At 37.3% G+C, this 26,684-nt stretch overlaps 1 protein-coding gene across 1 annotated transcript in view; it reads right to left on the bottom strand.

Moving 5' to 3' along the window:
- Positions 1–6,175: 6,175 nt before the first annotated feature.
- KIF6 (kinesin family member 6) overlaps positions 6,176–26,684 on the bottom strand; it is a 179,318-nt gene continuing 158,809 nt past the window's right edge. Inside the window, exons 17-23 of the mRNA XM_075147924.1 lie at positions 22,187–22,271; positions 21,065–21,185; positions 19,284–19,372; positions 11,660–11,749; positions 9,583–9,689; positions 9,011–9,147; positions 6,176–6,452 (exon numbers count right to left, since the gene is read on the bottom strand). Of these exons, the coding sequence (XP_075004025.1) occupies positions 6,375–6,452; positions 9,011–9,147; positions 9,583–9,689; positions 11,660–11,749; positions 19,284–19,372; positions 21,065–21,185; positions 22,187–22,271 (707 nt within the window). The 3' untranslated portion in view covers positions 6,176–6,374. The remainder of the gene's footprint in view (positions 6,453–9,010; positions 9,148–9,582; positions 9,690–11,659; positions 11,750–19,283; positions 19,373–21,064; positions 21,186–22,186; positions 22,272–26,684) is intronic.

Genomic DNA, 26,684 nt, shown 5'->3' on the forward strand with positions numbered 1-26,684 from the left:
CAATGTGCAAGGACTCAGAGCCTTGGTGCTCCGGCATTTCTTTTTGGCTGAAGTGAAACATTTGGGAGATAGAAGCTATAGTGGCATTGATATTACCAAGCACTGCAATAACATTGTGAACCAAACTGATCTGAAGCAACTGAGATGTCCAACTTACTTATCACTGATGGAAGGCCTTTTCTTGGTCTGTGCTAAGATGACAATTACTTTCAGAGTTTCTAACAAGAAGTTCTCTCTTGCATCTGATTTCCATAATTAAAAGGTACAGCTTGTTGTTCCATGCCTTGTGAAATATTATGGGTAGACAAGCCTGGGATGTTGCACAACTGCCTGTTACACTAGCAGGGCTGTCTCTCATGAGAGATCCAGATGTTTGTCATGTTGTAGTTTATAGGACCTATGTCTACCAGTCCAAGAGAATGCTAGCCTACTGGTTTTCTGGAATGGATGCAAACACGTGTGCATAACTGGGCTGAGACAAATTCCCACAGTTGAAGTGGGTTTCACAACTAAGGGTATGAAACTATTAATTAAGTTATAAGTGATATAGCACTAAAGAGCACTCAATACAGCCCTAAACCTCTTTTATGTCCTTTTCTGTTCTGTTCAGTTCAGTTCCACAAAGCATTCCAGCTGCTAAACTTGGCAGTCTAAATTATGCCTTAAGAAAAAATGTCCGCTTAGGCTTACTTTTAGGATCTTAATTTTCTGAGGTTTTTGTGAATTGAGTCACTAAAATTGTCAACGTGTGTTTACTTCTATACTTTAGATATTCCTACTTAAAGCACTTCAACATTAAATGTGTATCCTATTTGCTTGACCAAGTGAAATGATTTCTAATCAACTTCCAGAGAAGCTGTTATCATCTTTACCACGACTATTATTTGAAAAGCATTTAAAAAAAATGAAAAAAAAATCAATTAATAGGTAATATAACAAACAGCTGGAGAGAACTTCAAGAGATAGATACATGGAATATGTGATGTGTCCTGGGGCTGAAGTAGAAAGCAGTGTTTCTGCAGAAAGATGCAAAAAAAAAAAAATCAATTGTATGTGTACAAGAAACTGGAGAGTAAATATGCAGTTAGAGATGAACCACTTTATAACTGAATGACCTTACAGATAAATGCAAGGGCAAAATCACGAAGCACATGTTTAAGAAAGTATCTTCATAAACATGCACAGTTCCGTACAGGTGAGCAGAGTAGTGTGCTCTGAAAATGTAAAAGACGACAGTCTGTAAGTAGCTGATGCCACCATATTTACTCCCATGGAAAAGCTACAGAAATATGTACCTATATATTTTACGTTACAGAAATCATCAATATTCTGTTTGCAAAGGTTTTTTTCCCCCTAGTGTCAGGTTGCAACATAAGAATAAAACAAAACAAGATTCTGTAGCCTAGAAGTTATGTCTTGCCACGAAAAGAAGAACCTCCTTGATTATTCCTTCACTTATCATATCTTCCTCCCTCACTGCTATTGTAATATGTGACTGACCCAGTAGGATCCAGCTTTTCCCAGAGAAAATCTGAGCTGTTCTGGAAAGGACAGATACCAAAATGACATCCTGGTCTACAATCAAGACAATGAATCACTTTACATGTATTACCTGGAGCATATCAAAGGATTCAGGCTTCTCCAGTTGCTTCACCTATTGTTGTTACAGTCCCTAACAATTCTTAAACATGGACAGATGCTAAATAAAAGGTAGGCCAAAAATAACTGACATGGTTTCCTCACTCTGTATTTCAAAAGTCAGAAAAAGTACCGTTGTGATCAGTAGGAGTATAATTTACATAGACACAAATAAGCTATTTCTAAAATAAGTAATTCAATGGTTCAAAGATACCTTGGCTGATCCTGTCATTGTCAAATTTCTGATGAGGAGTGAATTTTTGGACTAGTTTTTCTGGAAGAAATGGCTCTGTACAGAACTAGATGACAAACTGAATGCAAAGATCCAGGCACCCATTCTTCCACAGGCTATGCAATACTGAAATACTGAATTGTTTTGAATTTGCTTTGCTCCTTGAATGACTTTTAAACCCTGCACTTCAGAGAAGAGTTAAGGAAAGTATTTTAGAACCATGTTAAATATAAATAACAGTAACATTGCATTTCTTCAGTCATGACACTGGCATCTGGCAATTTTCTACTTCTGATTTTGTTCTCACTCCAAATTTAAACCAATCATTTTGACTTCCTGATTCACACTTACATGATGAAAACATGAAGCATTTTCAGATAAAAGTTATAAAGAGTTCCAAGATTTCAATAGTATTTTTCTCAGACAGATTCCATGAAAAAAAATGTTTCCTTCAATTCTGTAGTTATTGTATTGGAGGTAGACCTTGTTGTTTCTGTTCTTTATGTATATAAATACACTTGGGTAAATCCACTGTTGGTCTACAAATGCAAGTATTTGTTTAGTTCACTGTTTGTGTCAAATGAAGCACCTCAGCTGCCCAAAAAAATTAACAGAAAATAACCATTAGAAAATCTCAGGTGCAGCCCCTGAGATTTCTCTTAAGGGGAAGGGAAAACAAAGTTTTAGTCGAAAGTCTTCTATTTTATTGTGGTGGTGTCAAATCAAGGCATGATAGTAATTACGATAAATATCTAGTTTACATTGCTTGCCTTATTGGTGAGGTTTCAAAGCAAACATTGCAGGAAACGAAACAGAAAAAAATACTAGAATAAGATCGTTTAACATTGATTTACACAACAATAAAAGTGATTCATGTGAAATCATCTAAACACAGAAGTTCGATTGTTGTGGTTATTAAAAATGGACTTTGAAAAGACAAACAAATTCTATACAGAGCCACCAAACATGCTATATGTAACTAGGCATTCCCAGATTTTCATCTTGTTGGCATCCATATTCACCAGCTGGGTATTTGGTACAGGCAACTTTTACAGGATCTTAATATTTTATTACATTGAAGTGCTCTCAGTTTATACTATTGATATAAAACACTTGCATCCTGTGATTGATTAAACCAGGTAAGAACAATAAAATCTTTTGTTGAGAAGATATTACAAAATATACTTACACTGTTACATGTGTGAACCTCATTATTCCACTTCAAAGCCTCTTTCATAAAAAACACAGGAGTTAAAAGGGAGATTGAATTAGGCATGTCCATCTTCCAAGCAAGAGAAACTCAACATAAGGTTATGTCATTTTCTCCTTGGAGCTCTCTGGAAAGTTGCAGTGGCCAGAAAGTGACGAAAATGGAGACAAATGTCCAAGCCAAAAGCTGGTGAGCTCAAGGGTGTAGTTCCAGACTGTGTATAGAACCCTGGCAGATTCAGCATAAATGAGAACAGACCCTTTGGCCTTTATTGTAAGTCTGGGTCATATCCTGACCCTCCCAGAAGCTATGTTGCTGTAGGAGACCAGAGGATGTCTATCTTCTCCTGAAATAAACTGTATAGAAGGATTGGAAATGCCTTGAAGTAAGAGATGAGATGATCTACAATGTCGGGCATAAATTAATCCTGGAAATATCTGTATGACATCTAGTACTGTAGAGCTACTTCCCCAAGAAATCTCCACCAAAAAGATATTTGGATTTATTCTGGTTGGAGATAAAAAATAAATTGTATTTACCATATAAACATTTAACCAACCAGCAGCTAGATATCACGGTGAATAGACAGGAGTCAGACATGCACGAGAATCTCTGTGCTTAGCAATACTGTTTTACAGGCAGGAGTCAAGACCATTATAAATGTGGGCCTCTGATTGTTTCTTCAGTGTGGTAAATGCTTGGGTTATTTCAAATTAATCTAGAAATTATATGAAGATAGATTATTAAAACAAGTAACTTTGTTCATCTGTGGCCAACCAAACTTTCTTGAAGCAATAAATGCTTTCTTGAAGACAAGAAGACTTAGAGAGGAAACCCAGTGAGAACGCCATCAGGAAGACGTAGCCAGGCTTTTGGCAGCGTGACTTGTGAGAGGAAGAAAGACAGTGGGCAAAAAAGAAAAGTTCAGACTGGACATAAGGAAAAACTTTTTAACGATGAGGACAGTCAAGCATTGAAACAGATTGCTTAGAAAGAGTATGCAGTCTCCACCCTTGGAGGTTTTCAAGACCAGACTGAACAAAGCCCTCAGCGGCTTGGTTTGATCTCATGGCTGATGCTGTTTTGAGCAAGAGGTGAGATAAAGACCTGCTGAGGTCCTTTCCAACCTGAATTTTCCTATGAACCCAAGAGGCAACCTTTGAAGAACGGAGGCAGTTTTTTAAAAAAGTGTATGCTTTACTTCTTAAGACTATTATGTACTGAATGAACAATCTTTTCTGTCCACATGATATTATGAAAATTTCCAAAAGAAGCAAGAAAACATTTATATTTATTTATATGGTTTTATATATTTATAGAGTTTTCTATTATTGGATGCACTGTTGTCCAAGCTCTTCTTACGTGTTTGGTATAATCTTAATCTCACACCATTCTGCCAATCAGGTATTTGTTGATAGTGATTGAATTTCACACCAACTTTACAACATTGTAAAAAAAGGCTAGATAATTTTAAAACAGGAGCGCAAGCAATCTTTTCTTTCTGTGAGTTAGATGTGTGGCAAACTGAGAACAAAACACTGAATATGCAATCATCAAGTAGTAGCAGTGTCACATAGATCATACCAGGATAGCGCTGAGTTCCTTCTCTTAACTGGTTACTGAAAGCTATTGAAAATGCTTCAATGTCAAAAGAAATGAGCTGTTGTACCGGTAATTCTTTTTTGGCCACCTTCAAATAAATTCACCGTAATGGGGATTTTACTGAAATCTGAAAAAGACAGCTGCTTCACCCAGCAACGGTTTGGAACCTCTGGCTCTTCTCCAGCTAGCTGGGTTGGATGGAGACAGGATGGTGGCCCTGCTCTCCTCAACAAAGCTGTATAAACATTAATTCAGTGTACATTTAATACCGTGTTTATATATAACAGAGTAAGAAGAAGAAAAATAAAGACAGACAGATAAAGATTCCGGCAGAAAAGGACATTTTAATATAATCTCCAAAAAAGCAGACATACAAAAGGGGGAAGACCTGTGGATTTTCCCACCTCTGACCAAATCCTTGAACTCTCTCTTCCCAAAGCAACAGTAGATCTGACCTTTATCTCACCTTGTACATCCTGAATTCTGCATAAAGTTTACCAATTTATGTGGTAGCTGTGCTGACTTTTACAGAAAATTAACATGCAGAAAAAAGCATAACTTTAATATGTCTTAATTGATTGTATCTTATTTGTTAATTTGATAAACATATATCTTCTGTAGGTTTGAACATACGAATTCACCATGTACTTCTGAATAATTATGAATGTGTCTCAGAATTAAGTATCAACAACTTAAAGAAATAGACATCCTTGAGAATGATATGTGACTTCTGCCAATATATTGTTGTATTTTCATGTGAACAACCCAAACTCTTCCAAATGCATGACTATAAGCTTATCACTAGCATGAAAAATTATGGCTTTGATCTGGAAGTATGTATATCTCGGAGAAACAGACTCTACTTTGCATTGCATTTTTTGATTTGTTTTAGTCTGATGTGTAAAATAAGTTGTTGCATAATCAGATATTATGCAATAAAGTAGTACCGAGTCAACAGTGAACTTACATTGTATATAAGATATGACTGCATTTAAATGTTCACATCTAATTTGTGTTTTACAATATTTGCCCTGTTTTACTTTAAGCCTATTAAGTGTCATTGTTTCTTCTGAAACCGGTATATTCTGGGAGGGTGTATATTTTGCACAACATTTAATGTATTCCAATGAAGAAAACATTTGGGAAATTTTGATATTACAATGCAATCTCAGTATTCTAATAATCTGATATGAAAACTACTATTCCTTGGGGAAAAAATAAAAAATTGCAAAAGGTCTCAAATGAAATTTTATATATTTTGTGACTCAGATGATAACTACTATTTTTGCACAGACATTTCTGGATGCCAACTAGATGTAATTAATAAAGCGTTATGCAAATTGGTGCAAACAAAACTACCATCAGTAGTAATAAGTGTTCCCCAGATTAAAGATGTAGAAGAGCATTAATACATCAGATAATTTTAACATTTAGAAAACATACAATGAATTCTCAATAAGCAAACATATTTGGCAAACACCTGGTTGGTTGTTTTAGTTTTGCTTAATCTTAATGCAAGCTGAAGATACTGAATGCAAATATTCAAATATCATTCCCCGGGGAAATGGATTTTGCTGTCAAAGAAAAATCCTTTCCATACCTTTACCAATTAAACCTGTACATATAAAGTACTTATTCATACCTGTTTCTAAACAGAAGAGGAAGGGAAAGAGTAAATGTCTTTAACTGTTTCTAAAAGGAAATAGTGGACTGCAACAAGAATTTCATTTGTTCCCCAAGCCTGAAAAGAGATAAAGAATGCATTAGACTCTATTTCAGGTTGTGTTGTCAGTTTTACAACGAACTTCAGAAACACAAAACAAAAGAAAGGAAAAAAAAAGATCTTTTAAATTAAAACTTTTAAGACAAAAAAAAAAATTCATCTACTGTTCTGCCATTTCATTTCTCTACTTCAAGACTGAACAAGGCAACAAAAGCATGTTTGCAGAGTAGCCCTTTGTAAAAAGCTTGCCAATGTAGTTATTACAATGCTTTAACAATCCCAGCAAGCCCCTGTGAATGTACCTGCTTTAATTCCACTCTGTTTAGAAAGCGAATGGTAACGACTTACAAACCCTGAGGTAATCTTCACTGAGACCTCTCATTCTCTCCCCTGCATTACTGTCACTAAGGATATTGAGCATTCCCATGCTTTCTGTTTATGAAACATATTTTCCACTCCATTGGCTTCTGCACACATTTATCCTTTCCCCTACTCCCCCCCCCCCCAGCTAATGTAAAGTGGGGCCCTCGGTTTGCTTCTAAGATACTGATACAACACTTTGAAAGGGTCAGGATCAATAAAGAGCAGTAAGTATGTTGATATTTTTTAGGTCTAGCAGACTTTGGTTTGGCTGAACCCATGCTTTCTCATGCTGTTTCCTGCAGGGTACTCTGTGTATAATAATAATTCAGGGAGTGAATACATTTGTGTGCAAATGCAGAAATGCTTATTGAACATCTCAGTTGAAGAGAGTTTGGGAAGGAGACAACAGGGGACTGGACTGGGACTCAGCACACTTAGCTTCTATATGAAGCTGTCTGACTCAGCTTAGTGGCTCTGGGCAGATAATTTCTCTCTGGTTTATTTTGTATACGTTTGAAATTTATTGAGGAAATGTTCTGTGTGAGACTGATAACACGTAATTTTTTCCCCCAAAGTATACAGAATACATTCCTTCTTCTTATACTCTTCCCCTCTGCTTAACTCTACTGTACGTCTGATAGTTTTTCTTTATAAACAAAACCAAGTCCCCATCCCCACCCCCAAAAAGAAAACCCTCCAGTTCTCCTTTGCTTTGGATGCAACTGTTATCAGAAACTCCATATAGCCAACGATGCACAAACACCACAGCAGTTACCATGTCTCTTGTCTCCTTTTAGTCTAGAAACAAGTCGGGTAAGAGCGAAGTGATGTGTTCACCGGAAAAGGGAACACATAACACTATCGCAGATATGGGAATAGTGGAGTCTCTCAGCCCATTTTCTTCTTCCAGTTAGAAAGGCTACCACTGCACCTCATAAATGTCCTCAGGTTTCACTATGGTGCTGAAGCACAAAGTACTTCCTTAGTAGTACTAATCCATAGATTTTACCCTCCTGCATCTTGCTAAATTAGAATTCACAAACTTTTTTTGATCAACGGTTCCTGCTATCAGTGGCTCTATCCCTCAAATCTGGGAGGTTTTCTTTTTCCTCACAAGCAGTCAGGGAAGAAAAGCCTTCTTTTATCTGCCAGGTTGACTCCAAATCCTTCTCAGAACTTGCTGCTGAGCTGTCTCTTATCTATGACACATCAGGTCCCCACACGTGTGTAATAGGCCGGTTGTACTTAAGAAGCCTCTTTACTTTTTGTGCCGCTGCCTATGCTTAGTGATTGGTTGAGTCATCCAGCCCTGCACTGCAGGATGACCAAGTGCTACTCCATTCCTTTTCAGCTACTTAGGGCAACATGTAGCTCATCTTGACTAACTGAACCTCAGAACAATTTTAAAAGTGTTGACTGTCCTTTGTTCTGCACGAATACCTTTTATAACTTGGGGTCTAATAGTTGTCAATGTTGATAATGCCTAGTCCCTTCTGAAACTGATGGATGATCCTAGGTAATAGCCTGTGGCTGAAAAACAATCAGTGTGGAAAAGGCATTTGAGAGATACATTCCTAATAGGGTATGATTTAGGAGATGATCACAGGACAAGAGGTGCTCTTCTTAGTTAGATTACTGTACTTCACAGAATGAGTCAGATTTGGACCTTCTAAAGGCCTGAAATGTTTGTTGTAAGACACTTATCTCTAGCTTTCTTCTGGTGAGCTGCCTATAAATTCAACTTAATTACATTTGCAGAAGAAACCTGACAACAGCTTTTCTAAATAAAGACAAAAGGAATCCCAAAGCCTAAATGTGTTAAGTGTTTGCTTTGGACGAGTGTAGGGAGGCTGTTTTTTTAGCCACTGTGTGTTTACCTGACAGTTTTCTGATAAGCAGTGTGATACCAAACCCCACTTTGTGACAGTGCTAACACCATCTGCCAGGTGCTGATAGCTTGCTGAATAATGCTGTCATCAGCACTCCAGTGCTGATGGAAAGTTATTGCTTCAGTAACTACTACTGCTTTCATCTTCCTTCTAATTGGTTGCTGCCACTAAGAACTATTATTCCAAAAAAAAGAAAAGAAAATCATGCGTCATTTTTCTTTATCACGATGAATTACTTTTAGGCTACCTTACAGTGCCACCGTTGTGTATTTATTGCTTTCTGCTTCCTGCCAATTTGACTTATCTACACTGTAGAGTGAACTATATTGCCTACCTGTGATTGCTCTCAGTACCTGATCTGGTGACAAATACTCACAGAAAGTTTCACTAAACCTTGATATAGTGAAATACCTGTTAAGGGCATACTCTGCTAGACACAGTGGGCTAGTCTGCCTCATGAGGTAGGGTACAGTGCAATCATTTGCGTAATCTTTATTTGGTGTCAATTGTTACAGCTAAATTTGTACCAGCTGAAAAACAGGCCAGATAGTTCAAAGAAAATGTATACAGAAAATTTTAGAAGTATTTTAATCATCAAGAAACATTCAAATGCATTCATTTAAGTGTAAAGAAATACACTGTGCAAGCTGCACAGACATGCATGCCCCAGAAGGTTCACTGGTGGTGACTGAGAAGAACAGACAGCCTTCATAGTTTTACACTGCAGCATTGAACTACTAAAATAAATACATGTGAAGAACCTCAAGTGTTTAGAACGGCTGAGAACATAATGTAATATAACTTAAACCAGAGTTGTATTATTATTCTCACTTGCGTCAGTATAAATGTGGACTAAAGCTATTTTGGCTTTAAAATGCTGTACTGGAGATTTTGGTTTGGCTTCCTATTTCTTGGCAGGATTTACCTTTCTTTTGCAGGATGTTCTGTCTTGCTTTAATGAAAGCTAGGATGTCAGCATCAGCCTGGCTGTCTCCAGTCAGAGGAACAGATGTACTAGAACTTGGTGGGGTCCTGAAATAAGAAAGTAAACTTGTGGACCCAACTGAGTAAGAAGGTTATTTTCCCATTCCATTATGTCCTCCCTGTTTTCAGCATGGAGGACTTTGTTCTCCAGATACGCTGTTAGAGATGGCACAGTTCAGAGGAGAATCAAGCTCAGGACTTCTTAATGCTCTTATGTAGATTCTTAAGATTAGTCAATACCTTTTTAGTTTGGTAGGGCTACATGCTCATCAGCTATAGAACTTCTCACAAAGGGTTAAAAATATTTTACTGCTGATTCAAAGACTTACTGCCAAGCGGAAAAGCCTAATATAGTGAGTTTACCAAAGAAATGATGGATGTGACTATGCCATGTGTTTGTTTGCTTCAGGAAAAACTGCTGCTATTTATTTGAACAGATCAATAGTACTTTTGCCTACTGTAAGGGAATTAAGTTTTCATACGTACATAGAAGTAAACAATCACATGACATTCATGACATTTGCTGATAGATGCAACTCCTTTGTGCTACTGAGTCTCCAGTCCCAGCTGACATCTTGTATCTATGCAGTTAAATCATTGACTTACCTCTGCTTTTGATAGACCCTCCGGTGGTATAAAATGATGTAGTACCATGAAGCTATTCTAATCAGCTAAGAAAGCTAAGAATTTGACCCTATGTCTTTAGCCTTGTTTAAAGATAAAGCACTAATGGTGAAATGAGAAATATAGTGATAAAAATTACAATATGGAAGGACAAGTGGAACTGAAGGGAGAAACTTTTTTTTTACATATCCTACCTTTGTAATTACGATTATTTCCACTGTTCCTTACTGACTATTGCAGTAGAATGTAATTGTGCCTGACATAAACAGAAGTCTGATATCCTTGTCTTTGTGCTACTAATTAAGTCCTCAGTTGCTGAATTAGTGAACCAAAATGGAAAAAAATACAGAAATTACTATGAACTTAGTAAAATATCTGATTTTATGTAATTTACAAGGTGATCTCAGAACACCAGTAAAGGACTATTCTCTCATTGATTTTCATTTGATTAACAACAATATAAAAAATAAAAAATACACAATATATTTGAGAAGGTACTGTTTAAATTCTATTTTATCTTCTCTTTTCCTTCTGTTTTTCTTGAACACAAATGCAATTTAAAACATTAGGTTTTGGGCGATGAAATTTTCCATGGTTTTTTGCTGTTCTAGAAATGGATTGTTTTGGAAAATGAAAGAAAAAAACCCTTGTGATTTGTTCTTACTAATGCAGTAGGAAAAATAGTAATTTAACCATATTTTCCTAAGGCCCTTAATAGCCAGAACTGTTGAGCACAATAAGAATGTAACTTCTGGAAGTATACTGACTTGGCATGATTTGGTGGGAGAAAAGAACACGGAAATGAGCACATTAGAAAAAATAGAGAAGCTGTCAAAAAAAAAGTAGTTTCTGTTAACCTGCTAAGCTAATTTTCACCTAAGCGGTACCTCTTTTGAGAAAACATGACATGTAACCTTTGCCAAGCCTGACACACCTGGGCTGCTGGTGTCATTTTATTTTACTAGAATAATTTGTAGGAGGGAGATTCAGAATATTTCAAGGACAAAATCACGAAAAAATCTCTGCGTAGTTCCTGCATTCTGCAATACTTACATACTCTAATGTCTCTTCCTTTCAAATGTTTTTATTTGCTCTTTCCGAGTCCCTTTCTCTTGCTGAGAAGACACAGTCATGAGGATTCATAAGATTATGGGGAAAAAAGCCTCAGGCCAAACAAGAAACCACTTCTTTAATGCTGATAATGAAGCTACTTGATGTAAAGCTATGGGACAGCTTTGGTGTTGTTTGGAAAGTTAGAGGAAAATCTGGAATTTCAGTGTTTTTTTTTTTTTTTCAAGGAGACTATTGTTAAAGAGACTAACAGAGTGTTTTCTAGGCATTATATTACTTACTGGTTTGCTTTTTCCTCTGAATAGCCCAGGTACGCTTCTTACCTTGTTTTTAAAGTAGGGTTACTAGAAGTGATTGAATTGTTTTTCCCAGCTGGATCTTCATTAAGGCTGACTCTTGTGGTCTCTGAAAAACTGGAATGGGAGCAGAAATGAAGGAAAGCCCTTGTGGAGGGAATATTAATACATGCTAAGTAACTACAAAGAAGCTGGTTTTCAAGACTTTTTTGTCTATATAAAGCACTTGTTGTTTGCTGGAGGAGGATTTTCAGTTGAATCCATGTGATGATTAGGTTTATTTAGAGAATGTGGTTATGAAAGAATGACAAATAAGCTCATAAAGATTATACTTTTAATATTTTCTTTCTAAGCAGGGCTTGTAAAGCACTTTGATGTATCTGATGTACAGTTTGTAATGGTATATTTGGTTCCCAAACTGACTATTAGCCAAATGAGGCCTTAGCTCATTTTCCATTCTTTCTTTAGTCAGGCAAAGTTATTACCGAAATCAGTGGGAGACTGGATAAAAACTCAGTGAGGACCTTGGGATGTGGCTTGTTGATGACAGCCAAATATATTGCAAACAGCTGTTGTACATTCCTGTCCCTGCAGATATCGTTATCAAGGAACCTCTCCACTAGGAAGGCAGATTTCTGCCACAGGATGTCTAGGGACTCTCTCCTTTCCCGGGGGGTTGCGGATGCTACCGGATCTGCTGCCAATCTTCGAGAAAGTGAAACACTGAATTACTCAGGTTTAGGATTTTTCCAGTAGATGGCAGGATTGGCAAGTTCTTGCTTTTCTAACTCTGCACTAGTTTGTTCATTGTTGGCTGATGAATTGATATTTCTGGCAGAGAAATTGAAAAAGGAAAGAAATTTATTACTAAAATTTTACTGTATCATGCTCTGCCAGGTTCAGTTTTGCAGAAGATATTGTGCCCAAGAGTATAAGTCATTTTCAAATGAACAGCTCCAAGTTTACTGGATGTTTCTCTTTAACTCCTCAAGTCCCATACCATTTGCACCTGCCTAGATGGATGAAAATAATCTCAAGACTCAGCCTAATTCAACTAAAGCAATATCATATTTAATGTTAATAATATTCCGTACTTTATTACGCCTATATATTACAAGAGCTAGAAAAGATGTGTGATGTTATTACCTACTGTGTGGTTTAACAATATCTGGGAACTTCACATCATAGTTCTGCTTTAGGATTTCCTGAACATTTTTTCCATTGATTTGGCAGTTCTTAAAAACTAAGTGATTTAGGGTCTTAAATTCAATTTTCTAAAAGGACTCTGTGCCCTAAGATACGTAGGCATCCAAGTCATATAACCATGGTTTAATAAATCACTACACATCAACTGAACCATAGCAACCATCCATGACTCTGTTCTTAACCTGCAACAAATATAAGGTAATGTGACTTAATGTAATCCTTTTTCATTGCTTTCTTTTCATTGAAATAAGCTTCTTTCCTTCTTATTTGCCATGAACAGAATGTATAATTTTATAAATACTGTGAGTCAGCTGAAGTAATTTATTTTTAAGCTGCAGTAGTTTATATGTTTGAACTAATTTTTTCCATTAAATTTAAATGAAAATTATTCCCCCAAATTGTTAAATCCCCATTTTAAAGGGGACTTAGGTCCAGATCCATTAAAAAAACCTACACACTACAGGTGTGGCAGGGTTTGATCTCTAGGTATCTCACTTTCAGGTGGATTCCTGGACCCAGGACAATATGCCAAAACTTGCCTTAGAGTGCTCTGGGAGAAATGGGCACCTGAGGAAGGTGATATTAAAAAAACCTCTTAGACTGAGTGAGGTGATGCCCAGAATCAGGAAATTAACATTGCTGTGCTCAGAGATGGACCTTGAACTCCTACCTTCTGCCTGTGGGGTTACAGCCAGACATTTTTGTCTGTGGGATGCAAACTCTTCTCCTGTAAGTTAAGAAAATTTATAAGGAAGCTTATAACCATTTTTTGTAATGACTCAAAGTGCTGCTTCCATATAAGAGGTTAACAATTAGAGTACTAATCTAACAAATTAGTCCCTCAGCTTGGCAGAGCTCAAATCCATGTTTTACATATCCCAGAGATTTCTCTAATCCCTAGGCTAGAGGGATGGCCTGTATGGGGATAATTTGCATCCTTCATACTGAAGCTCTGATAATGTTTCTATGGCATTGCAAGATATGTTGAATCATTAGAGGATGAAGGAGTGTAATTTTGCTGTATAGTGGTTTGTACGCTCAGATGCAACTTGCTCCTAGCCTGTTCTCAGAAGCCAGGACTCTCCTCCTTCATCTGAGTGTTAGGTGCTGTTCCAGTGATGAGAAAAGATGAGAAATTTTGCTAGTACTGCTCTAAATTGAATGGAAAGTCATTTTGACAACATGGGGTGGGGGTAATGATCCTCCTCTCTGTGTGTTAAGCCTGAAGGACTGGACATCTCAGGATGCTTGACAAAGCTAGCCAAAACCATAGCTGACCTGCTTTAGTGTGATGATAGTCCTTCTTCAAGCAAGAGGTTGGTCTAGAGATCTCTAGAGGTGCTTTCCAACCAACATTTCTGTAATGCGTAAATAGGCACTCCTGGATCACATTTTTGGATTTGGATGGACATACAAGGTGTAGAAGTCCTGTCTCTTTGTCTGGCTCCTAAGCTCTAACATTATTCAGGTTCTTTTGACAATGTATAATTCCCATTTTCATTCTGAATCTATCTGACTTTTCCTTGAGTTGAATTTAAGAAGTCTCAAAGCACAGTTTCCTGACAGCTTCAGTAAAATTCCTGCTTTTTCTGGAGATTAAAGATAGTCTGTCAACTTCATATGTCTCAGTTCTTTTTTTAACCTAGTACCTGAAGTTTCACCCAGTGGGTAACTTGCTTTTTTGGGGGGGGTCATCTGTTGGGGGTATATGTCTCAATCAGGCATGGGGCAGCAGCTATAGAGATGTACACAGTGTTGCGGCAGTGTCTCCCTTGCTGCAGGAACCCAAGGGCCAGAGACAACTGTCCCATGTACTGACCAGCTCCATCAAGCACATAGGGTAGAGGAGCGGGAGAGATGATGGGTGTCATGGTATGAATGCTTGATTCGCCAGCTGAAAAAAAGTGAAAGATCAGGTAGATTAAAAAGGAAAGCATAAAATTTGAAGGTGTGCAACCTCTGCAATATTAAAAAAACCTCAGCTGCAGTTCTCCAGTCATCTGAGCCTTGCATGTGAGGGGAACAGATGTTCTGTGTAAGGGCAGGCAAGATTCAAGCTGCTTAAAATCTGAGCATTTTAGTATTTCGTTACAAAATCAAATTTGGCCTAACTTTCAAATTCATAGATAAATTGTTCAAGTTAAATTGTTACCAACAGAATGTGAAAACCTTTGAAATGCCATTAATCAACAATGTTATTCCTAGATTATATTTTATCATCATGTAACACTGCAGAAAATTGGCAAGAATGAAAAAGGATTACAACAGAAAACTCAGCAAAATATGTAAACATTTCCCTTGTTTCACATAACATTAATATAGGGAGTAAATTTTGCAATCCAGTACAACAAATGTTAAAAAATCTGATGTTCAAAGTCATCAGAGAACATGAAGAGTTATCTGAAAATATCTCCAAGGGGATTTAAAGTGACAGGAAGATTTTGAAGAAGGAGCTGGAGAGCCAAGGAGTCTGAGTTTGAACATACTGTAGGGCTTGCTGGAATAGGACAAATGAGATTCAGTAAAAGGGAATGAGTGAGGTTAAGAAAGATCTGACTGAATTAAAAACAAATGCATTCTTTCTGAGAGGAGGAAAAAAATTTTTTTAGAAGATTTGAATAACTATCCAATATTTGCTTGATTCAAGGGGAATACAAGAACAGTTCAAGACCAGTGAAATTGAACATTCAGTGAGAGAAGTAACTTGAACAGACAAGGATCTGACAAATTTCTTAAATGAAAGCCAATGTGGGAGAAGACTGTATAAGGATCAACAAAACACTGTGCTTGAATTCTGAAGTGGAGCAGACATGGAGTGCTGAGCCCGACATGTATTTTAAGACTTTTTGCAGACTTGACAGGAACCTATTAAGAGACATAAATGTACATACAGTACAAGTTGCTGTTAGCACCCCAGCTTTATGGTAGAGACAATATGGACAAGTAGGGTATTCTCTTTCCAGTTTGAGGGATTTTACTAGGTATTCCTTTTGAATAAAATAACTTCTTGATGATTATTTTAAGTTCCTCTTCCTTTTCCTTTGTACTGTGACTCTGGGATTGCTGATTAGACCTTTTTCTGTCTGAAATACAGAGATGGGTCATTCTTTCTCCACTTTGCACAGCTGTTCTTTATTTTAAGTAATATGTTCAGATCAGATGACGTTCAATATTTCTGCAACCTTCATATGAAAGACATATGCAAAGATAAATATAGTCTGGAAACCTTCTGAATCTACCCAACAGGTTAATGAACATGAGTCCGTAAGACTCTACAACACACAAACTACTGGTTTCAGCTATTTTAAGTGTATATCAGATTTGGTAATATGATTAACCTGTTCAAGAAATTCCCTTTCTTATGCAGAAATGTTTTTTCTCATGCCAAATCCACTGATAACCCTTATGTCACCTTTTTCCCCACTTCAGCTCTGTGGTCACTGAAATCAATGTTTTGCTTCATATTCTAGTGGGAGTGGGATCAAGCCAATGGCTTTCAAACCTTACTGACTAAGGCAGAAATGCTCACTGTTCAACTCTTTTATTAATACAGACTCATTTCTACACTTAACGATTCAGCCATTTTTTTCAATTGAAAGAGAGACATGTTTGGCCATGAATCAAGTGCCTTTTATACATGTGTTTCCTTCTTAAGCCTCAAAAGGATTGCCAGCTTCCCTTCTCTGTTATTTTAGTTATAAATTGCTTTAATATAAAATACAATTTGAGGCTATCACATTCCCTTCCCAAGGCTTAATTTTCTCTGGTAACATGACTAACGTGTGTCAAAATAACAATGCACATGAATCGTGCACTAGAAGGTGATCAAAAGGTTTTGTTCAAACACATCTATAAATCTCAAGAAAGATTATGGAATATACCTGTATCCTTTACATGCTAAGATAGATAATTTATTACTTCTAATCCTGAAGATCGTATTCATATCCATTCACACTCAGGATGTCTGAATGGTTTGTCTGAATGGTTTGTCTGAATGGTTTTACTGCATACTTACTCTGTGAACAGCAGTCTTAGATTTCTGACATGCAGCCCACTAAGTTTTAGATCTTACATCTATTGAACACACCTGTGAACTGAATTCCATCTTGGAAATAGATTTTATTTACACCACATTAGATCAAATATAATTTGTCAGTTTCTGCTTTTGTCACTGGTTATTCTGCTGGGTGAAGATAGCAATATCGTTTCAGAGAAAGAGATTGTTGATTTCTAGGTGAGTTAGAAACAAAGAGCCATTTGTGCTCAGGACTATGTAACTGAGAGGAACAATTGTAGCCTGGACTCATCCTACACAAACATGGGAACTGGTAAGTAAAGTTTCTGTGTCAACTGGGGTCAAGGAAATCCTCGGGAAATAAATATTCTACTGTTTTCTACTCTTAAAGCCTGTGAAATTGGAAACTTTTACTCTAAAATGTTATTGCCTCAAGTAGGGGGAAAAGTAAATTTTCATGCACAGTGGGATGTGAAGCCTGCAGCTCCTGCCTCACAAAAAGCAGAAATAGTGTTTCTACTTCCATATACATCACACTGGAAATGTACTTGTGTAAAGTGTGTTTAAACAGCCTAACATAAAATAGGATCAACTTTCTGGAACTATAAGGAAGAAAGAGTAGATAACTTCAAAAGACCATTGCAAGAATATTGATAGAGATGGGAAAACAAAACATCCTGACTCTCTCTGCAATTTAAGTTCAAGAAGATGAAAGTTCTGGGTCTGTGATATGTATGCAAGGATCATTCAGTCAATCTCATTCAACATGTCCATTACTTAGACACAGAGAAACTGTTCATTATAAAGAACGTGATTTTTCGCAAGAAACCATGTGGGGCAGTACAGGACTCTGAAATAAGCTTGGCAACTGAAAGCAACCAGGCACCTTCCCCCGTTCTATTCAAATTGCTTCTGAGCTAGAGCGGGGGAATGAGAAATCACCACTCCTGGAGGCCAGTCTCCCATTGCACTGGAAAGTGCCTAGGCATTATCATATGTTCTTTTTAATTCTAGCTTAGACTGCAAAATATAACACTCTCCTGAGCAATGCATCGGCACACCAACTGGAAATTGTTGTTCCCAAGAACAACGGGGCAGAGAGGTTGTGCAAGAGGTCCTTAGTTCAACTCAACATTACAAATTTAAAGAGAGTGACAGTCATGAATTTCTTGAGCTAATTTGGCTGACTTTGTGCTAAGCTAGACGAAAAATGCTATCACATTCTGTTCCATCAGCTTTTCTGTGGGACAAGAAACCTTCAGCCTAAAATCAGAAATGAACAGCTCAAATTAGGCCTAAAACCTGCCAGCCATTTGCAAAACAAATAGTGCCTAAGTCTTGAGAGAACACAGAATAAGAACTGAAGCAAAGTAGAGAAGACTAGAGTCGGTTTTCATCAGTTTGAGACATCTGAAAATGCCTTCTTAGACAACTTTTAGCAGATTATGTGTTTCATTATCTGTACTGATTATGGACCATTTACTATAGATACATGAAAGTTTACAATAAAGATTTGAATATATTTCACAGTTTTAAGAAAATCCAGTATTCATTATTTAATAATATGTAGGATATATTACGTTTGCTGCAAAGCAGGAAACATCATTTATGCAGAGTATTGTTATAAAACTGTAGGTAAAGCCACTCATCAGAGAAAGATGAATTGTATAATGAGAAGGAGAGAGAGAGAGAGGGAGAAAAAGAGAGCAAAAGAGAGGTAGGAGAGAGGAAGAGAAAAGGAGAGGGAACACCTCCATTTATTTTCAATTCATATGGAAACCTGCACATTCAGGTATGTGTTTTCCTGCATTCTACTTTACTTGAAGGCTATGAAAGATCTATGACTGCAAATTTAAATTAGAGGTTTTGAAATCAGAAGTGACTGATGATGAAACAACCAAGATGATTACATTTTTCTACTGTATAAGAGGCACCAGTGTTTTACAATATCAAATGAAATATCATTGTGGAATAATATGCTGCATAAATGTAGCACCAGAACATTTTTCAACAAATGTTCAGCAAATAGATTTCAGCAAATCTATCTAGGCTATATATTAAATAATTTTTAAATCTTTTTTTGGTTTACAGCCCCCTGAATACATTCCAAAGGAGGTATAGTCTCCTCATATAGCAAAATTGACTGATAACAGGCTTGCTTTTCTTAGCTATCTGTCATGGGGTCCCTAGTGACAGGTTTCCAGGGTCCCAAGACCAACAAGTCAAAAGAACTGAGTTACAATAAGCTACCTTCAATATGATTGCAAAATAACTGAATGATAAAAATTCATTTTCTACACAGTCATTTCTCTCGTAACTGGAAATGTGGTGTTTGAGTGTGATATTTGCAAAACCATTCTGGTGAACTGCACTTCTACTAAAACTGCATTTTCTTACAAGTAAGTCAGGAAAAGAAAAATGACAATTTACCTGTTAGTTGATAAATGTTGCGAGGATCTGATAAACTGGGGATAAACAGTCGTCGTATTTGGTGAGCTAACCATCTCTGGCTTTTCCTGCTGGGTTTAGATTGAAAAACAAAATTATGTAGGATAGGATTTTTTTAGAGTGCTTAATATCGGCCTACAGGTCTCAGCAATAACAAGGTAGGCAATGACTCATTCAGAAAACACAGAGTCTGAATCACACAGTATTTTCTTCACTTGGACAAACACTTCTGAACAAAGAGAAAAGTGTTTAGGACTGGTTCAAGTATTTTTAAGCTCAAGTTACAGGTTTTTAATATGTAACAGCATGTGTTTGCCGATTTGAGTTTCTTAGGGAGCTCAGATGTATAGATAGGTCAAGATCCAAGAAATCAATCCAAATTATTTTTTCCAGTTTTCTAATCTTCTACTGATGAATCATGAAAGGCTGAATCCCGGACCTCTCCTGTTAAGGGATAGAGAAAAATGTGCTCCAGTGGTTCAAGAATATTACTTGCAGTGCTTTGAAAAGCCTAAATATTTAGACAGGAGGGTGACTAAAACATTATCCTTTTTGCCACTAATATGGTTAGGGATTTTAACCTGAAAAGTATCTTGCAAGGATCACTTGAAGTTAAGCTAGTTAGGTGGCACTTTAAGGATAACTAAGTTCCTCGTGTTAAGTTCCGAATTTACTTTAGGCTGTTTTCTTAAAAATACAATTTAAATTTATACTCATAAGAATTAAACCAAATACTGGCTAAACACTTCTTTGTTTATAACAACTTTCCCCAAGGATAAATCTTCTCTTCCAGTTAATAGTAAACAATATGGGATGGACTGCACTCAGCACTCTTTCTCATTAGGCTGATGTGCATTTCATGGCAGTGCTCTGCTGTGAGATGCCATGTCACTATTTGGAAGGCATTAAAAAAGTGTCAGAAGGGGAGCATAAGAAAACTATGCTGTTGTTTCAGTTGATCCCCCTCCGGACCCTCTTGTACTGTCTCCTGTGCTTGTGAAACTCTGTAGCTTTCAGACTGTGTTATGAACTTCTAATACACTGTTTAAAATGACATCTCTTTAGTTCATTTTTACACAAGTCATTAAATTAGAGCACTCTGTTTCTGCTGGGTTCTTAAACAGGCAATGATGGCAATGGTGGGCCTCAGCTAGAGAGTGAGGGGACACACGCTCTGTGCTGAGAGCTGCTGACCCTCTGGGAGCTTAGGAAAGCTGAAGGGTTACTGGAGTCTTTGCAAACAAAGGAAGCTAAAAACCAGGTATATTTGTTTATAACAACTTTTCCCCAAGGAATAAATCTTCTCTTTGGATTTGGACAAATGGATTTGTTCATATTACAGCTATGACTGCCATCTTTTAATACACACGTCATAAACCTGATGAAATCATAGTTTTGCTAGCAGTAAACAAGATTCTTTTTTCCAATCATCTCCTCTATTTGTTTTATGTTCCTTCAGAGTTTTCGGCACTTTGGGACCATTCCTGGCCTTCAATCAAGTTGTTTGGGGGAATGTCAAAACAGAAAATAAAGCAGAAAGCAAGGGTTTTGCTTTGTTTGTGTTAGCTTCACACTAGCATAATTCACGTTAGCTTTGTCTGATTTACATTGGCATAAGCACAGGTGAATCAGGCCCCAAATCCCATCCTTTACACTCCTTTCTATCTAGTCAATTAATTACTTCTTTAAGAAATGATTGAAGATGCTACATTACATGAAAATGGAAGAAATACAAAGTGATTTCATACCTGTAGGTTTATTACCTCTTCAGACCACCAGACTTCAAAGTCTTTTTGCAGCTTCATCTTTACTTTTTCCATCAGAAGCTGCAGGTGCTCAATCTCTACCTTCAGCCCTTTCAAGCGATTGAACATTGTTTTATAACTAATATGAGAAGAAGAAAGAGTATTACAGATCTTCCAACACATATCTGAACAAAGCTTTATCCTTCCTAGAACAGTTACAGATTTAAACTACAAAAGAATATATAATAATCAGAGATGTAGGGGATACAGACAGAGTGGTGGTAGGAAGAGACATCTCATATTTTACAAGAGCTTCACTGGACAGTAAGTACAAGAAACTTATCCCACAAAGCTTTTATTTCACTAAAGAAATTAGTGAAATACAAGTGGGATCAATATTGATTAACAATTAAAATACAGGTTCAATCAAATATGTGAATTATTTCTTTTGGTTTCTCAGCATGTTACCATTAATAAACAACTGGTCACCAGAGCCTGGATTCAGATAGGAGCTGAGACTGATCCCCCTTTCAGATGGAAGCTTCATTAACGAGGCCTCTTGGCTAACATATGGTTGGAGATTTACCAGTAGTATGAAATAGCCAGAAGTTTCCTCACAGATTGCACATAACATAAATGTTAGCAAATTACTCAGAACTGATATCCTTGCATCTATTTACTTTTATCCTCCTGGCTACAGTGACATTAGAGCAAGGATTGGTTAACCACTGTGTATTCTGCATATTATTTACACCTAGTCAATCCTGTATAGCCTGAAGGTTTTCCTTTGGTCAAGGCAGGCAGGACATTTCTGAATCAACCAAAAAGGTTCACAATACATTTGGATTCAAACAACAAGTTTCTAACAGTAATCCTCAGGGAGGACATTAAGCTATTTTCATTTATTTTTAGCCATTAGCCCAAGCATAAATTTTCCCCACTCATGTGCTGTGGCATCTTACAGACAAACCAACAGCATATACACAAATTTAAAAACTATTAGTGAATGACAAAGCTGACATTTTTAAAATGTCAGATAAAACCCTGAGGGTAGCTGTGTGTGCAGAATTGTAACTGGAATATACTATCAGTATAATTTATCTTCTGAAGGATGGCAGAAGTTTGAGGCAGAAGTAATACCTTTTTTTTTCTTCTTCAATTTGCATTCGAAGTTTCTCTTCTACTGGATCAAGCGTATTTGGCTCTTCAGAAGGACAGGAAACAGCTATAGGAGAAATGATCAGATGTGAGCAACGACCACACGATGTCAAAAGAAGCAAGTTTTAATTAGAATAAAAACTATTTTTTAAGAGGTAGGTAATGAAATGGGGTCATTAACCATTTCTCTCTTCTGGTAATGTTTCTTCAAATTCCTTATTTAGGCCTTATTTAGTATAAGAGACACTCAATAACTAGTGATTTGAATTAAGTTGCTTTTAATTTTTTTTTTTTTTCAGTAAAGACTGGAATATTCATTTTAGATATGAATAAAAGTGAGTTTGCCAGTCCATTTTGAAAGTCCATCTTTGGCAGAAATGCATTCAACTGGACAGTTTTGGCCACAAAGACAAGACCAGAAGAGCAAAGTTGTTGCAAAAAGAAGATACAACAGTAGCTGTGCTGGTGCCTGGACACAGAGTAACAGAAAGAAGAGTAAAAGACAAATCCTGGAGGAGCAATTAACTTTGGTAAGCAATAAATTCAGACAATTTGTATAAATAAAGAAAATGTCCTGAAACTATGTCAGAAATTTTTCAAGGTAGAAGATAACTGAGGAAATACCTTAAGAGTAGCCTAAGTTAACCCAAGAAAGCAGCCTAGGATTTCCTCATCCTGTAACAGAGCTAGTTAGCATGCAATACACAATATGCTTATTCTGAGACATGGCAAAACAGTCTTTCCATCATGGGTTATATGTTCAGCAGTGAAAGGAAATGTAAAGTTACCTACTAGTATTACAACAGTTTCTATTTCTAGGATGAATGAGAATAGTTTAAGGTTCCCAAGAAAACATGTTTAACCTTTTTAACGAAAGAAAAATGAAAGAAACAAAAGATTGCTGTACAATACATACGAGTTTCCATCCTGACTATTATTTCTGACAAGAAAATAAATTCTATGTCAACCTGTCATGAGGCCTGAGGAGTGCACCCTCTCTTCAAGGAGAGGAATTCTGTCTAGAACAAGAGGGCAGTAATGACCCCTCTCCACCTGTCAGCGTGCCAGCTGAAACCATTAATCTTTTGTTGTAGCACCCTGTAGCTTAATACAGATGAAGCTGAAAAGCATTTTATTTCATTTAGAGTACTTAGGCCAAGCATGTTAACACAGACAGCCAAGATGGACAAAGCCCATGCACAATTCTCATTTCATACATCAAAAGGCTTTGCTGGATGTGGAGATTACAAAAGAAGGATAGGGTGAAGACATTTGTGGTGAAAAGGGTACCCTCAAAAGATTAAAAGATAAACTGCTTGGAATGTTAAAGTGAAGGTGCAAGCCAGGAGGTGCAAACATCACGGCAGAGGAGATGCTACAACAGTGGCATTACATAACAAGTTATACCTGTACACAACGGATAATAAGAAGGCCATCAATAATCATGCCAGAACCTTTCAGGAAAGCAGTACACCTTTCAAAGATTACAGGGGATCAGGATTTTCTGATTTGTCAGATTTCATCCTCAGGAGAAGGCATAATGTGGGAAAGCGCAGAGCTACACAGGGAACTTGTGGGGACACACTCACTGCAGAGCTCCTGAGGCTTCACACTTGTCCTGACTTTCATGAATACCTGGCATCCAGGCTTGAGAGAAATGTGCTCTTGTGGAACAAACTGAAATGATTTAGGGAGTTACTGCCTCCCAAGTGAGCCATGCTCACAGACCATGTGAGCATCCTTAATACGTTTCCGTGCAAAGCCAGCCAGACTTAGCTTGAGCCGTCTTCAGCAGCGGTTAAAGGGGACTCTCCTGAGCACAGTGAAATGCATTTGACTTATTTGCACAATCTGTTATGGTGTCTGAGTTCAGAAGGTTGCGGCTCTAGCCCCTTATAATGAAGGGAAATAACAGAGTGGAAGACAGTAACATCTTAAAATGCTAATGCTGTTTCTGAAGTGAGGACTTCCCTACATGAAAACATCACCAAATTCTGCTAGTCATTACAGAGTAATGCAAGGCCGTAATATTGCAGCTTTCCTTCCCTGATTTATTTGGACATCTAGTACTTGGAAAAATATTTTTGCACTAGCTCTGAAAAGGCAGCCAAACTTAAGCAGAATTTTGTCACTTATATATAAAAACACCAAGAAAAATGTTTTTCACTGCTGATTACACGCTGTAGAAAGGATTATTTGGTTGCAAGTTACCTTCAGAAATAATAATAAAGTCTTTTATATGAGACGAGTACCTCTCTAATACAAAGGCCCCAGCATCCTCAACCCCGAATAGAGCTACGCCCATTATTTCTACCAATATGCTGGTGGTGAAAACAAGAAACACAGCTGTGGGCAAGGTGGGCCACACAAAGTTTTGTATATGTACAGAATGGAAAGAGGTGAGTACACTGCAAGCTGATGGGGCCCCAGCAGCAAAAATAGCATTGGAAATTTCATCAAGTAAATAGCTAAAACTTAGGCATCCATCACTGTGTTCTAGTCACAAAAGCAGAAGAGATCTGATCACAGTGTCAGCTGAAGTCCAGTGGTAAGTAAAGTCCAGGACATGCCTACTTGGGCTCTGCTTTGTAAGTTCTCTGGTGTCTTTTCCCATGCTGTTGCAGTCTCCATTTCAGCTTTTTGTCATGCCTGCTCATTGCAACAATGTGCTTGTGAACTGAATAGCATTCTGCTCTAAAGATTAGACCTTTTTGAATCTGCCTATTGTAATACATACAGATGAACACATGGCTCTTTCCTGATGTTCCAAGCAGAAGAGATCTATGGTCTGGTGGAGTGTATTTCAACTCTTCTGTTTGCTGCTGCTTCTGCCTTCTCCTCATTCCCTGCCACTTCTTTTCTCTCCTCTCCCCTTTACCTTTCCTGAGTCCCTGCAGTGGCCTCTTTCAGCCCCTGGGCTCCTGCTGCTGCAGCCTCACACCCCTTTCCTCCCACCAGCCCAGGCAATTTCAGCTACAGCTGAAGCTAGGAAGCTAAGGCAGAGGTTACAGGCTCATTGTATCTCATGTCTAATGTTAGCATTCTTCAGTATGCGGGCTCGGTTATTTTAAAATAACATGAAAGCGACAACTGAGTGAATAGACAGTACAACATAGAAAGCATAATATTTACTCACAAATTTTAGATACCTAAGAAGAAATACTTTCTTTTTGCTACAGGTTTTTATTCCTCTAAAGAGTTTCTTTTTATTGTATATATCTGCCTGCCCATGCAGAAACAGAGAATGTTTATTAAAACAACAAATCATTTTATCTATGTATTAACTGCATATATACAAAGTACATGTAAATTATGAAACACTGAAAATTCACGAGACCAACTTTTGCCCATATACGTTAAAAAATTTGTAATACATTCAAAAGTGCACAGGTACTACTACTGAAATATTAACTATGAGATATCATTTCTGCAACTGCACAGAAGAACACAAAGTGGTATCTGCTTTGTTCACTCAGGGTTGACTTTTAATTCATTGATTGACAGTTTGTCATATGAAACTTGATTGTACAGTCTAGCTCTATGCTTTTAGTGCATCAACTGAGATGAGTCATTCATCTGATGTGCAATATCACATGCACTTCTAGTGCCTGAGTGACTTCTGGGAAACAAATGCAGTTGGTGCAATTTGATCCTGGATAAGGCAGACCCAGGTTTCAGGGGTGCAGGGGAGGTATGACGTGCATGTTTAGGAAAACATTGCCTCTGTGTATACTAGGGGTTTCTGTTGGCATACCTCCATCCAATTCTGTACAACAGAGTTATTTTAGCAGAAGTCAGCAATGTACTCCTAAGGAGTATTAGTTCCTTTACATTAGTGTAACTGCACATACAGCTGAGTGGCAAAAGTTGTGAATCCTACATTGTGAAGACTTTTGTTAAGAGTACTGAGTCACACGAAGTAAAGAAGAGATTTTGACAGTGCTACATTGGGTAGTGAAATAGCTAGCAACTTTTATATTTATCTTCAGGCTAACTGTTTTTGTTTCATCTTCAGAAACAACCCATTTGGTGAAGTGAGGCACAGGATACTATTGACACCAGCTGCCTGCTTAGAGAGGAAAGTGAGCTCTGCATGAGTTGACACTCAGTTCATATCATAAAGGTTTGTGGATTTCGTTTTTTCTTTCCAGAAAGAAGATTGTAAGAGTATTTAAGTATTTAATTAATACTTAAAAATAATTAATTAATTAGGATGGATTTAAGATATAATGATTTTATTCTACTGAAGGGGCCAATTTTGGAGCACAGGAAAAAATTTTACAACACATTCCACATCACCAAATCATACAGTGCCAGAAAGAAATGATAGCACCTGCTAACTGGATAACTATTTCAAAGCAATATGGCAAGCATGGATGAAAAACACTATTTCTAGCATGAGATACCAAGTGTTATCACCATAGTTTACCGCAAGCTGGCAACAACTTGAAATACTCTGGCAGATTCTTGTCTACAGTAA

This window comes from Calonectris borealis, chromosome 3 (assembly GCF_964195595.1).
Source record: "Calonectris borealis chromosome 3, bCalBor7.hap1.2, whole genome shotgun sequence".
NCBI classification, from domain to species: domain Eukaryota; kingdom Metazoa; phylum Chordata; class Aves; order Procellariiformes; family Procellariidae; genus Calonectris; species Calonectris borealis.